This window comes from Vigna unguiculata, chromosome 10 (assembly GCF_004118075.2).
Source record: "Vigna unguiculata cultivar IT97K-499-35 chromosome 10, ASM411807v1, whole genome shotgun sequence".
Taxonomy (NCBI): domain Eukaryota; kingdom Viridiplantae; phylum Streptophyta; class Magnoliopsida; order Fabales; family Fabaceae; genus Vigna; species Vigna unguiculata.
Window position 1 is genome coordinate 8,442,689 of NC_040288.1, and position 15,804 is coordinate 8,458,492.

The 15,804-nt window shown below is 31.5% G+C and overlaps 2 protein-coding genes across 3 annotated transcripts; both read left to right on the top strand.

The window, feature by feature from the left end:
* Positions 1 to 233: 233 nt before the first annotated feature.
* Positions 234 to 5,179, top strand: LOC114166126 (glucose-induced degradation protein 4 homolog). Of its 2 annotated transcripts, none has more exons than XM_028050796.1 (8): positions 234 to 369; positions 532 to 587; positions 1,314 to 1,457; positions 3,893 to 3,966; positions 4,115 to 4,169; positions 4,243 to 4,305; positions 4,404 to 4,531; positions 4,688 to 5,179. In XM_028050796.1, the coding sequence occupies exons 1-8, from the start codon at positions 324 to 326 to the stop codon at positions 4,764 to 4,766; spliced, it is 645 nt and encodes a 214-aa protein (XP_027906597.1). In that variant the 5' UTR covers positions 234 to 323; the 3' UTR covers positions 4,767 to 5,179. The 2 variants fall into 2 exon arrangements, with proteins under 2 accessions (XP_027906597.1, XP_027906598.1); XM_028050797.1 differs by lacking the exon at positions 234 to 369 and adding an exon at positions 775 to 817 and having other exon boundaries at positions 535 to 587.
* Positions 5,180 to 7,497: 2,318 nt separating this feature from the next.
* Positions 7,498 to 9,853, top strand: LOC114165181 (putative cyclin-D7-1). The gene is made up of 5 exons (XM_028049844.1): positions 7,498 to 7,731; positions 8,070 to 8,156; positions 8,264 to 8,362; positions 8,629 to 8,827; positions 9,849 to 9,853. The coding sequence occupies exons 1-5, from the start codon at positions 7,498 to 7,500 to the stop codon at positions 9,851 to 9,853; spliced, it is 624 nt and encodes a 207-aa protein (XP_027905645.1).
* Positions 9,854 to 15,804: the final 5,951 nt, after the last annotated feature.

Genomic DNA, 15,804 nt, shown 5'->3' on the forward strand with positions numbered 1-15,804 from the left:
GTATAATTAATATTTACTAAAAATTAATATTTTATTCTGATAACTTTTCTAGAAAAAGTTATATTATCTCTCTTCAAATAAACGTCACATCTATCTTCTTTTGAAATAAAGATGTATATTGTTTATGTTTTAAACTATATTCATAATAATTTTCTATTTTTTAAATAAATTAAAAAAATAATATATTTTTTTAAAATCAAACGATCCCAAACACAATTCAATATTGACATGGGCCTAACATTTTCTTACTTCATTTCAGATGAAAAAAAAAGAAAGAAAGTTGATCTCATTTGCACACTCAGCCATTTCTGCATCCAACAAACATGCCCGTCAGAGTACTGGAGAACACCGCGCCTTCTCAGGTCTCAGGTAACACAATAACCACAGATTTTCATATCTGCAATCTGTTTTTTTGTTATGTGATTTTGGGGACAAAAAATGTTCTTGTTATATTATTATTGTTTTGGTTGTTGCGGCTGATGATGATGTTGACGATGTGATTTCAGTTTTTGTTTGATCGTGTTGTGTTAGGTACAAATTCGGGAAGGAGTTCAAGTCAATCTTGTAGTCTCCTAGGCGTCGGACAGGTATTCGTACTTTCCTTTAAAAAAATTGGTTGAAAAACAGTGCTGAGGTTTGGGATTTGGAAATTGTGACTCTTTGTCTGGGAGAACATGAAATATTTGGAGACTAAGATGAAGATTTATTTGTTGGAATAATCATTTGGGTGTTGGTGCTAATTTGGTGCTAATCAGAGAGTTAATTTGAATGCAGCAACTACGATACCAGATGGTTGAACTTGAATTGAATGTCAATGGTAATGGTAGATGTTTGTTTGTGCATTTGGTTATTCTACCTATCTGAATTTATTCGGTAAGGACTCCGCATGTGCATAAATGAAAAAGATCATATAATTTTTATTCTCATACCCAAATTGTTATAAACTCAAAATATAGAAGAAGAAAATGTGTTATGCGGTATTGTACTTCATTAACCTTTTTGCAGTTATATAAAGAAACATTTTCTTAATGTATCTCAAACCAACTCTATAAAAGAACATTTACTGTCCGTGACTGGAACAAAAGGAATTTAGTGAATAGTTTCATGGTCTGCAAAACTGCATTGTGGTCTTCATAGTCTGTATCTATGTGTACACTTTGATGGTTGTTGCTCCCACACTTCATAGTCATAGGGAACACAACTTCAACTTTCAACTCAATTAGTTTTCAAATCTCTGTCTTTCAGCCAGTATACCTTACTGTAAGTTCAGACATCAAAGTTATAGCATATACTCAAGGTGTTTGTATTTACAGGCCTTTTCTGGCACTCAGAATGTTTCAAGTGTACAAAAGGATGAAGCATGGAGAGTAAATGTCCGTATACAAGGATGTGACCTAGAGCATGGGTATTTGTGTGGCACCATGGAAGCCCTTAATGTTCCTATGGCAGATACACCAGTAAGCAATTTCTTTACTGTCTCTCTTAAAAGTGAAACAAAAAACAACCATTTTTCTCCTTTTTGAAAATATGCAAGTTTTAAATTTTGGTAGCTTAATTTGAACTATCCATTGTGTTAAACGTTAATCACTGTTTTGTTGTGAATGGATTTATAGATTTAGGGCAATATTTATCTGTAATTCATTTTCTTTATCAGAATAACCAATCTGTTTTATTTTTACCTAACAATCAGTTCACATAAATGCATGAATGATACTTGTTCAGCTTCCGTTCAGTGGAATATAGTGTGTTTTTTTTTGTTAAACAATAAAGTTGTTTCCTGACAATTTGCCATAGTTGTTTTACACAGTATTTATTTATTATTTTCCTTTACTAATGACTGTTCTTCACATTTTATATTGCTGCAGTCGTGATCCTGTCAGAAATTAGTTTGTGTTTCTATCCCTTATGTGTATATCATGTTTAGCTTCGATGCAATTTTAAATCAAGACTTGATTGAAACCCATAAATGGGCCTTGAAACAAGGTCAACCAAATAGTGAAATATTTCTCTTCATATAGGTTTTCTTAGAATCATCCAAGGATGAGATTCAACCAATCGGATCATAGAAATCTCAAGAGCAATCCAAGCAACTCGTGCCGTATGAAAATGATTTCATACTTATTTTGAAACTATCCAAGAACACAAGATAATGGATAGAAGTGCAAGTATATGATTCTGTTTACAAAACAAGGAACCAAGAATAAAATGAAATATGTTGAAGATCTCACATTAACTAGAGATATGACCCAATTATAGTATACAAGTACAAACCTCAACTAAAATGTTGGTTTTGTAAGGTTAAAGTGAGGCTTAAAGTCCACTTTCTAAGATGGTATCAAAGCATATTCCAGTGAGGTTTGTTGGGCCTCTTTTGCGATTTGCTATCAGCACCCTAGCCGCCTCCCAACCTTATCTATTCCACCGCTTGCTTTGCCCAGTCTTCACATAGTGTTGTTGGAGATCTCACATTGATTAGAGATATGATCAAATATATAGTACATAGGTGGGTGCAAGGCTCATCTTATAAGTTAGTTTTTTGATGCATATTGTAAACACAAAAGAAAATAGGGATAGAAAAAAAAAATGCAGAGATGGAATAGAAATGGGGGATGTATTTTTTTATCACGGAAAGAGGGAAACAAAATATGGACTAGAAAGGATAGACCTTTCTAATACCCTAGAGCAATAAATCCTTACAGAGAAGCATGAAAGCTACTTGGTCTCACCATAACAACCCTCCTTCCCTCACAGTCTCATGCTGCTTAAGTAATGGGATTCTACTGTCTCTGAATAACTAATTTTGCCAGCTCAACACTCCCTTTTCCTAAATATGATCTTTTGGCTTTTGGGTTTCCTCTTGGACTATCCTTTCTTCCGGCACAATACTTCCTTCTTGATCCCATCATTTTGTGAGGTTGACTTAGACTTAAATATACTATATATTTGACCATAGTCAATATAGAAATTCTAACAAAATATGTGGATCAAGAAATGAGTTTCATACCCATTTTAGAACAACACATGTTTTGGCCATTTGATAAAAGAAACCCATGGATATGATGGTTAAATCTTGTGGAAATGAAACAAAATAATAAGGAACTAAAGAGAGAAAATGTAAAAGATGAAATGAAGAACACACAATTTGAAACGAGTTTTAAGATAAGTGCAATGGAGAATCACCACTTGAATATAAAAAATAAATCAAGATAAGATTTGAAAGAAATAGACTTGTAACCTCTCCAAAATGCTCTATATTTCCACATAATGTATAAATAGATTGTACAAAGGTGTAAGCCTCCTTTTATAATACGAGACGCCATGAGTTTAGGTGTAATATGTGGTCTACATGAGAAACTACTTGTGTTTGATTGCTAAGCTATGCTATGTTTGCAACCAAACACTCTAAATGAGTTATTCCTATCAATACTCTCTTACCCTAAGATAACTATGCTAATACTTAGAACCAAACAATATGCTTTTTACAAAAATACTAAAAATTGAATGTCACATTTTTAGAAGACAAAGGAGAATTTCCAATTGTAGTCATGTAACTAGGTTTCATGAGCTCATACTAAGCTCTCTAGGGGTTCTTTGTATTTGTCGTATCTCTTGTGATCTTTCCTTCTTCTCGTTAACTTTAGCTCTAGCTCTTGTAGTTACTCCTCTTTGATTGACTTCTTCCTCATCAATGTCCTCATCAAGAATACTTTAGCTATATACGTTTTCCTTTTCTAAAATACTCTTGAATGGTGTCTATCTTATGTAAATCAACCAATTTTTCACTTTTCAGCTTTTTCATTATATATCCATGTTGTCTTTTCTTACAAGCAATTTTTTAGAAAGAAAGAAAAATCACCTGGTATTCACTTTATCTTTTAATGATTTATATCAGGTAGTAACATTTTGGGAAGGGGAGATTGTTGACACAAAGAATTATACTTTCTTCACTGGCAAATGGGAGGCAACGTATGTTATTGTGCAATCGACTCTTAAATCACGCATGGAGCTTAATTTCGACAATACTGTTGATGTCCATGCATTAGTGTGGACATATACTCTGTTTTGGTTAACTTATGTTTGTTTCTTCTTTTTTTTTCTGTTCCATTTTTCTCAGACCGGAGGATGATATAAGACACTGGTCTAAATTTCCATCGTTTTCTCCCTTACTGGTAACAATTTAGGTTTTGGAAAACGTCTAAGATGCATCACATGCACTTTTTCTGATGCACTTTGACTTTCCAGGGTCAAGTGGAGGCTGATGGTGGCAAGTCTTTGGACCTGAGCAACTACCCTTACATATTCATGGTAGATTGATTTTCACCAACAGAACATGATAATGTTGAAAAAGTTATTTATCTGAAATGAGAACCTTTACATATTGCACACTAAATTATTTGTTGCAGAGATGGAAGGAGCAGTACTTTGTGAACGTTGGAACTGACTGTGGATTAACTATAGCTGGATTTTACTATATTTGTTTCTCTTGCAGTGATGGCTCTATCAGTGGATTCTATTATGATCCCAACAGCAGGTGCGCCTCTCTTCCCAGTTTTTCAACCTGAACTTAAACAAACTTGTTAGCCTTATACATGTGTCTATCAAATATCAATTACAATTTTTTATCACTTCATTTTTTTTATTGTATCTTTAGATGGTTTTTGACATGAAACTCACGGACCCTTTGCAGCCCTTACCAGAAGCTTGAGTTGAAATCCACGAACGATGGAAGATCAGGTTTCAGTTTTTCATCGTACGAGCTACAATAGATTGTGAGATGTATTACTTCAAGATTCATCATCTAAGTGTCAGTATTTTATGAGTGGGAACCTGTGGAAAATTCGAGACCCCATTTTATGTTGTGATCACACCAGTGACTTCGGGGTTGATCACATGACTAACTGGATTTTTTGGAGTTTCAAACCATTATACAATGTGCATCTTGTACGGTGTGCTTGTTTTACATAAATTAAGCTTCCTAATGCATGTTGAATGTGAATCTTCCTCACATTGAATTCACGTTCAGCAACGGGAATGCAAGCACACCTTGTAGATACTAAAATGTTTTGCAGATGATTACCCAGTGAGCAAGGTTACTCTAGGTTGGAAAATACTAACAAGGCTCTTTTGAATACTTTATCTTCTATTGGAAATAGTTTTGGTTGGTTTCATTCATATTTAATACGTTTCTCTTTCGATTTTATAGTTTTGAATAAATTGTAATGGATGATAGAATGTGTTAGCAAGAGTATGTTAAGAAAGGTTTTGGCTGAGTTTGATTGCAAAAAGATGGTCCAAAATGACGGCTCTTATTCCTTCACCCATATGATTTCTTCATGCATCTTCACGGGAGTCTTAGGAAAATCTAAATTACAATTTGAAATATAATTTTGGATTTTGAAATGTAGTCTAGAGTTTGTAATTGAAAAGTATATTTAAGATCGCTTAATCTGAAGTATATTTCTGTATCTGAGAAGGTATTCTAAAATGCATAATTTAAAACTTTATTTTAGATTGTACAATTTAAAATATATATTTAAATTTGAAAAAAATTGTATTTATGGTTATACGATTAAGAATATTTTGTTTAAATTGTACGTTTCAAAATATATTTCTAAATTTAGGATTGCAGCAATCTATATTTTTTTAGTTATGAACAATTTGGACTTTTTATGCATATACGGAGGTGCAAAAAGAAATCAAACGGTTTTGAAGGAAGAAATCCAAAAAGAATTAGACTCACTTTGCTCCAATTGTGATTTATATTACAAGTTCTTAAACTTTCTTATGGCTGAGTCACAAAAATTGAATTAAGAGAATTATTAAATTTCACTAATATGGAAAATTAAATTAAGCTGAAAAAAAGTGACTAGGTAAGTATATATATATATATATATATATATATATATATATATATATATATATATATATATATATATATTAGAATGAAGTTTCCACCGATTGAAGAACAAATTATGCAAAAGGTTGTAAACATTAACTTCACAGTGAATAATAGATTTGTATTTAATGGACATAGACATCCTAAATCAGTCAAATATTAAAACTTTAAAGAAAAATACTAATTGATGCAAAACAATCTTAGTAAAAATTCCAACTTTCGTATTTTATCAAATATATTTTTACATTTATTTTTTTAATTAAAATTGATTTAAAACAAGGTCATTTATGCACATTTTCTATTCGAATTATTTCATAAATAAAAGCACTGTTGTTTTCTAAAACCATAATAAAAATATGTTTACTCATAAAAATAACTAACCTTGTCGATATAGTCTTAATTAAATTAAGAAACTGTCGGTAGTGTCTTCTAATTGTAAATTAAGAGAAAAAAATCATCAAACCTTGGACCCCATCACTTATTTATGGCATGTAAATATTTTAAAATATATATATATATATATATATATATATATATATATATATTTCAAATATTCTCGCAAATAAATAACACAATTTCAAAAGTATAAAAAAAATAGTTTAAGGTTTAGTTCCCTGTAAGGCATATATATCAGAACTAAACTTTTTTTAAGTATTAAAGTGAAAGAAACAGTAACAGTGCATATATATATATATATATATATATATATATATATATATATATATATATATACAAACTAATAATTTGCTTTTCTTTTTTTCATACAGTGACGACCGATTGAAAATGTTGTCTATAGAATCAAATAATTACTTGATACAATTATTCATTTACTCATTACCATACTATTTTATCTCTTTTAATTTTTATACACTATTATCGCTTTTAGTCTGGCCTAAGAACCAGAAGAGATTAAAAACATTATAAATATAAATTAAAATAAAGATATATATATTTATAGAACTTAAAGAAAAACAAAATGAGAGTAGTATATGAAGTGTGTAGGAGAGAGAAAGAAACATTTATGCTGACATGCACATGCATAAGGACAACATCATCCTCGTGCAATCAATCACGCACACTATTAGGGTTAGGGTCACAAATTGACAAGAAACTCACTCTTGCATTTACCCCATTTCATAAGGGATGTGTCCTTCTTTTTATTTCCCTCTTTAACTTCTCCTTGCCATTTGGTACCATCCCTAACTACCCCATCATCATCTTCAATCTTCATACATATAAATAGCAATGTGTTATACTGTAACTTCAATCCCATCACCATTCATATATAGTAACATTATCTATCACACAACTTCACTTTCACTCACCAAGTACCAACTTCTACCCTTCATCTTCTTACACTCCAATCATAAATCACAACAAAAACAACCCTTCTTCTGTTTTTTCTACTCTTTCATCACACAACATCATCTGACACCTATTTATATCATGTCTGCTTTCACTTCATTTTTGTCATTTCAATTTTTCATTGTTTCACTGTGATTATTCAACCACATGCTTAAAGATCTGTGCTTTCCAAAAGGGTTATCACCAAACACACTACTGTCTGTGTTCTTAGCTTTCTGTTCATGGTCTGTGAATGCATGGATAATTTGCTCTGTGATGAGGTGTGGCTTTCGAATTCTGAAAACACCTTTGAAGAAGAAATTGGTGACATTGTTACACTCAAGAGTCATGAAAACAAAGAGTTTGAAGAGGCTTTTGCACTGTATCTAGAGAAGGAGGGTTCTTCTTTGCCTGAACAAGACTATGCAAAGTACTTGCACTCCAACAATTTGTTTCTTCCTAGGTGTAGAGTTATTCAATGGCTTGTCAAGGTCAGTTTTTTCCCTTTTGGAGGTTTTTTTATATTGGTGAGATGAACTTTTTCATAAAAAGAAGAGAAAAAATAAGAAGAAAAACTGAAAACTTGCAGAAAAAACTTGTTTATGCAGAACTGAATGTCACTTTATCTTTGTTTTTAACAATAAACCTAAAATATGCGACATTTTTAATCATTTGTGTAGGTAGAAAATGGAAATGGAAATGATTTCTGAGACTATTAAACAACTTTATACTATACACATATACCCTGTACTTTTTTTCTCTTTCCATTTATGTTGAACACAGTGTGAAAGTACATACTCATCAACTTTTTTCCTTCATGTGTATGCAGTGTGGAAGTCACTTTAATCTTTCTTTGGGAACAGTTTTCTTGGCTGTTAATTATCTTGATCGCTTTGTATCCATTTGTCAAAGCAATGTAAGGGTTTCTGGCGAATATGATATGTGTTTATCACTTTGCTGCAACACTTGTTAGATTTTGAGTATATCTGAGAAAAGTTAATGAACATTGATTACTTGTACCAGGATTGGAAATACTGGATGCTTGAATTGCTTTCTATTTCTTGCTTATCAGTTGCCATAAAGTTCAATGAGAAGTCACCACTTTCCTTGCATGAAATTCAGGTGATTAATCTGTCATTACATCAATCATTTTATGTTTTGACAGAAAAAGAAATACATTTTCAATATACCAAGCTCAGAGAAGGTTTCAGCTTCTTTGCTAGTTTTTTTTTTATGTTATTATTATGATGTAATTTCGAAATACATTAATTATAATATCTAGTAAAAATATTTATAATTAATGTTAATGATCGATTTAAAATCTAAGAATATTTTATATATAAATAATTTTTAGTTTATAAATTAATATCTAAACTAATTTTTTTTAGGTCGAGGGTTTGAATTACTCGTTCGAATCAAGTGTAATTTTGAAGATGGAGTTGATCCTTTTGAAGGCATTGGGGTGGCAACTTAACTCAGTGACAAGTTATTCTTTTGTGGAAATGATGGATAGTGATTTCTTGGAATATCATCTTTATGGGAAGCTTATTTCACCAGCCACTGAACTCCTTCTCCAAGCTACTTTAGGTATGTGTGAAAACCATGATATTTTTTTAGTTTGATCTGAGATTTGTGAACAATTATAAAATGATCACTTTATTTTTACTTTAATTTTTATCTTTTAAGGTTTATTTTAAAAAATAGTGAAAATAAGATGAAGTTATTTCCACTGCTTTTTATAAACACTCGAAGATAAAAGGAAGTATTCCATTTTTAAATTAAAATTGAAAATATATTCTAAATTAAAAAAAAAGTTCTTAATTAGTTTCAAAAATTGTTTTTCTATTCACATTAATTTTTTTAATTTATCTATACTTTTTTAAGTAAAATTTCATGAGTGGAGAATAATAGAAAATGAAAAGAAAAAAAAATTAAAGATTGAAAAGAAATGGAATCTTTTGCAACATGATCCAAAACTTGATTTGGTAATTGACTAATTTGATTATTTAGTGTATTTTTGTTTTAATATTAAATATAAACCAACCAACCCAACTATATAGTTGAAAATTAATTAAAAAATTTAGTCATTCTCTGTATTCACAACAAAGGGATGTCAACATTTATATATATTGCAGATCAGAAAATGCTGGAATTCAGACCAAGCATTGTTGGCATATCTGCATTGTGGTGCACTCTTGAACACTTATTTCCACAAACATCAGATACTTACATTGCTTATATTCTCAGACTCTTGAACCAAAGTAGTCAAAAGGTAATAATCAACAGGGATTCATATTTATGCTTCAATATTTTTTTACAGATATCATATAATTTGTTGGAGATTTCATCATATCGATCAGAAATAAGACGAATTTATAATATATAAATGAATGCAAATTTTATCTTTTAAATTAGTTTTCTATATAATTGAATTAGACTTAAAATTTACATCGAAAAATGATATCAAAGTCCATATAAAACTTATTTTAATCAAATTTATGAATGTAAATCTCATTACTGACCAGTTATATAGGATTAGTAATGCTCAAAATTCTATTTTTAATATAATTTGCATATTCTTATTTCATTTAGGTATTTTTTTTTTCAGGATGATATCATCAAGTGTCATGAGTTGACGCAAACACAAGCTTCATTTTTTAAAATAATATTATATGATTGAGTTAGATGGAAAATTCACTTCTAAAAATGATATCAAATGATCAAAATAATCGCAACCAAAATCGTGGTGTTATCTAAAATCTATTTTAAACAAATTTATAAATGTAAACATCATTTTAGAAATTGATTTTGTAGAGATAAAGTTATGTTTAAAGTTTATTCTTGATATAATTTACAGAATCTTATTTCATTTAGGTCTTTCTCCTTTTTTGCAGGATGATATCATCAAGTGTCATGAGTTGATGCAAACACAAACTTCATTGTGGTGTGAAAATCAGCACCATTGCCCTTTAAGCCCAACAACAGTACTGTTGAACACATCAACTCGCATTTATGATGGCTAAATCAATGACTTCTTCATCATTTCTCATTTTCAAACACATCCTTATTAACCTATTCAATTTTCTGAAAGATTTTAATGGTCGTAGATACACTACTACCAGTTTAGTAACTTAACCATGACATTTATGACTTGTAAGCCATTTTAAATCAATAAATTTATTATATGTAAACCATTTCTGATTGTACGTGTTTAAAAGTTTATATGTCCATCACAATTTTTTCTTTTTATCTTTACCATAACATGTTTCTAAGTTCATGTTCGATTCAGAAAAAAGACACATGTTTATAAGTTTATGCATGTGATGTGATATTTGAGTGAGAATATACGAAGTAAAGTTACGTTGGACGAAAGAAAGAAGAAAACTAAAATATATAATCTTTAATAAGATAAATATATTGGAATTGTTTGAATAGATAAAACCAACTTTTCCAACCATAAATATAGTTTAAAAGAATCTTAAATAGATTTATTGGAACATTATTTTCTCAAATAGATCTGTTTTTTTTTTATTGTTTTTCTAAAATGAGGAGAACAAAAATTAAAATTATGAAAAATTAATTTAAAATAGTTAATTAAATTACTGAGTTCAAATTTTAATTATTTCAACGGAAGGAATAAAATAAAAAAGCAACACGATTTTTTTTAATATAATTTGAAATTAAATTTGTTATTGATTTTTTGAAACTAAAAATATTATAATAGAAAATATTTATCATCAATAATAATAAAAATAATGATATTAATATTTTAAAATTTGAACTTTTCTTATATTTCTCAATATTTTCTTACAAACAATTCTAATAAGTTTACTCAAAATTAAATTACAAAAGTAATGTTATAAAATTAAAAAAAAAAACGTTAAATTATTTTTTTTAAAGAAATTAAAATTTAATTTTAGCATTTTCAAAAAATTATTTTAAATTAATTTTATCTTATTTTAATTTTTACTATCTATTTAGAGAAATAATGTTTTCTAATAAGTCTATTTAAAGATTTTTTTTTCTTTAAAAAGTATTATTTTGGAAAAGAAAATGGTAAAAGCTTCTAAAACTATTATAAATCTTTTATACAGTATTTTTAAAAATTTATTTTAATTTGTATATCCGATAATTTTAAGTTATATAAAAAAAATTATTAGTTTTCAAAAGTGAATTCTAGGAGCAATTGAGGTGTTTGCGAGGGGTGGTTTGTTTTTTGGTTGAATGCAACAATCAGTGATTTTGGAAGTAACATTACCTTTATATGTTGGAGGAGAAACTATTGGGTTTTGGGTTTGGTTTAAAAGATGCCCAAAATGTCCAAGACTTCGCTCACAAAAGTTTCAACATGCTTGTGCTATTTGATACGATCCTAGTTAGAAAATGATAACTGGAATAAGATAAAGATGAAGAACGTTACAATCTTTTAGATTGATAAGTTAAGTAAAAATTTGTCACAAAGAGGTTAATCTTTGATAAGAATCAAATTTTTATTATAAGAACCAAGAAAATTCTCTCTCAAATAATACAAATGCATATAATATGACTCTAACATGTTTACATCAGTTTTTGATACCTCTATATATATATAGAGCATAAGTTTAAGAAAAACCGGAAAGTCTAAAAAAAGGTCTGAAACCCAAAAACATAAAAACATAAACTAATTTCTAAAAGAAATCCCAAATCCCAAAAACATAGAAACATAACTAATTTCTAAAAGAAAGTCCAAAGTCCAAAAACATAAAAACATAAACTAATTTTCCTAAGAATTATCCTTTGAATGTGCTTTCAACCATAATCTTCATATCCTTTGAATTTTCAGTTGCTGCCTTGAATATATTTGTTCTTCTAATATTTTACTCCTTGCCTTGTCATAGGTCTTTTGAATTGTAAATGTTATTTTCAAGTTCTTCTTATATGGAATTCAGGGATAGTCCTCCCTAAATTCGAACCTCCATCAAATGGAGACAAGTCATTAATATTGAAACTAGAGCTTACCCCTATAATCTTCAGGTAAATCAACAACGTAAGCATTGTCATTGATTCTTTCAAGAACTTGAAATGGTCCATCTCCTTTTGGTAAAAGTTTACATTTCCTTTTAAATGGAAACCTCTCCTTCCTAAAGTGAATCCTAAAGTGAAACCACACCCATATTTGTCAGGTTCAAACTTGATCTTCTTCCTCCCTTGGTTAGCCTTAAAGGCTAACTTCTCCATATTCTTTTCTGTTTGGGCCTTTACCTCTTTATGCAAGTTCCTGACAAAAGTAGCTTTGACAAGTCCATCTTTGTTAGTCATAGAATCAATATCAGGGAAAGGTAACAAATCTAATGGAGTTAAAGGATTAAAATCATATACTACCTTAAAAGGAGACATCCGAGTAGTAGAAGGAACTACCTTATTATAAGAAAACTCCATATGAGGTAACTACTCCTCCCAAGTTTTCAAATTTTTGATTACAAAACATCTAAGGAGTTGTGAAAGATTTCTATTTACCGCTTCACCAGTGCAGGAAGGGCCTTTGGCAGCGGTTGTTTTTAATATTCTGCACCGGTTCGGGAACCGAAGCATATTGGGGCGAGGCCAAAAGGTCATAGCTTTTGGCCTCGGTTAAGAACCGAAGCCATAGAGGGCGCTTCTGCCTCGGTTTTCCAAGCACCCGAGGCCATATGGGCCTTTTTTTTTTTTTAAATTCGATAACCCTTTTGGCCTCGGTTTTTGTTGCACCCGAGGCCATATGGTGTTTTTTTTTTTTTTTTTTTTAAAATTCACCCTCCTCAGCTAACCACCACCCGCGCCCCCACATGGCTCCTGCACCCTCCATCTTCCTCCTCCTCCTCACTCTCCTTCTACTCCTTACAAACGCAGCACACACCAGAGAAACTCCACCTCCCACTCCCCAACGAATCATTGCTCCGCCGCCGCCCGACAACGAAAATGACACCTCGCCGCCGTTCAGACCTGGCATAGCGGTGGTGGTATGCGTTTTGACCACCATAATCTCCCTCACCTCGCTGCTCCTTCTTTACATCAAACACTGCAACGGCGGCAACATCCACAGCGGCGGGAGCTCGATTCCGTGGACGGTGGCGCCGTTCTCCGGGAGAAAGAACTCCGGTCTGGTGGAGGCTCGCGTGGGGGCTCGCGTGGTGGTGGCTGGAGGCGCGACGAGACTGCGGTGGCTGGTGGAGGCTCGCGTGGAGGCTCGCGTGGTGGTGGCAGGAGGCTCGCGTGGTGGCAGGAGGCTCGCGTGGTCGCCGGAATTTGCAGAGGAGAAATGGCAGCTGCGCGCGCGAGGAAGAAGGGGTTCTGTTTTTGAACCCTAATCAAACGATTTGGCCTCGGTTTCCTAACACCCGAGGCCTATCACCCCTCTTTGGCACCGACTTCTCCCTAACCGAAGCCTATAGGTCAATTTCTGACAACCTTTTGGCTTCGGGCCTCCTTAACCGAGGCCTATAACCCCTCTTTGGCACCGGTTTCTTAAGACCCGAGGCCTAAAGCGGCATTTGGCACCGGTTTTTGACTGAACCGAGGCCTATAAGTTCCCTTTAATTTCAAAATTGCCACCGCCTCCTTATAGGCTTCGGTTCCGCCATAACCGAGGCCTATAAGGCGAGGTAAAATCCCAAATCTGCACTAGTGCTTCTGTCAGTCCATCGATTTAAGGGGATGACAAGTTGTCGAGAAAATAAGCTTTGTACCTAACTTACCCCATAAGACCTTCCAAAAATAGCTAAAAAATTTGACATCTCCATCTGAAACAATGCTCCTTGGAATGCCATGTAATCTTACCACTTTGAAAAATAAATTGGCCACATGATTGACATCATCGCTCTTGTAGCAAGGAATGAAATGGGCCATCTTTGAGAACTTGTTATCCACAAAAAAAAATAAAGTCTTTTCCCCCTTTGGTCCTTGGAAGACCCAAAACAAAATCCATAGAAATATCGATCCAAGAAAAGTTATAAACAAGTAAAGGCATAAACATCCCATGATGCATAGCACGCTTACAAGTAATACATTTATTACAAAAAGAGTGCACATCATGTTTCATGTGAGGCCAAAAGAAATGATCATGCAATATATCTATGGTCTTTCGAACCCCAAAATGTCTCATTAATCCCCCTTCATGAGCTTCGTTTACAAATAATTCCCTCATTGAACCTTTAAGTACACACAACTTATTTTTCTTTAAAAAGATCATCATGCCTATAAAAATCTTTTCACAATTTTTATAGATTTCACCAAAATCATGAACATCATATCACAATTCCTTAAAAGGTTCAGAACCAAGTATTTTAGTTTCAACCATAGATAATAATGCATCATGCCTCCTAGATAATGCATCAGCCATAACATTTGCCTATTTTATTGAGTTTATCTTGGCTCTTAAGATATTTAAGGGATTCATGACCACTATAAGTTACAATTCCTTAGGTAGAAAATAATGTTCCTAAGTATGAAAAGTTTTAACTAGGGTAAATAACTCTGTCATAAGTAGAATAGTTTCCCATCGTCCCTTTTAACTTTTCACTAAAATAGGCTATAGGATGCCCTTCTTGTAAGAGAACACCTCCTATGCCTACATTTGAAGCATCACACTATGTCTCAGAAGATTTTTCAAAATTTGTTAAAGCTAAGATAAGTGCATGTGTGAGTTTGTATTTGAGGCTATCAAAAGCCTCTTGTTATTCCCCACTTAAACCTCACATCTTTCTTAACAATTTCATTTAATGGGGATGCTACAATACCATGTATTTCATCAAACAAGTCATTAAGTCTAGATAAAAATAAGATGACGATACCTTATAGTGATATTGTTGATGGCTCTGCAGTCACTACATATTCTCCATGATTATTTTTCTTAGGTACCAGAATTACTGGCATAACATAAGGACTCAAACTTTCTTGAACCCATCTTTTTTCTATAAGTTGCTCCTCTTGCTTTTGCATCTCTTTAGTTTCTTCTAAATTATTTTTGTTTAAGTGTGTTCAAACAATAATAAAGTCAAACTGCAGTCTTTATATGCCATAATAATGTTTGCTTTTCTTCCTCTAAAGCCATTCTTTGTAAGAAAGCACTTAGACATTAACACTACTCTAAAAAAGTTTGCTTTAAATCCTACAAATCTTTATTTCATTTAAAAACAAAATGCAGCACTTTAAGATTAGGTCATTTCTCAAGTTTTACATCCATAAAACTTCATTTTAATAAAAGAAAAAAAGAAAATTTTATAATTTTATAAGTGTTTGTTACTTTTTTTTTTTCATGAAATATTTTATAAGTTCTTTACCTTCTTTTCATGAAATATTAGACTAAAGGTAATTTATTGACCCTGCATTACGTTATCTATTAAAATTGATTGACAGTTAAGAATTAAAAAGATCTATTGATTTTATTCTGTTTTTTTTTTCCTACTTAAATATTATTGTGCTAAAATATTTAATAATGTATTTAGTAGAAGAATGTAAGGAGAGTAATTACAAATATTTTAGTAAATTTGACACTAATAAATAATATTATATTTAAATAACTGCGTTTGATTAACAATGGATGTATA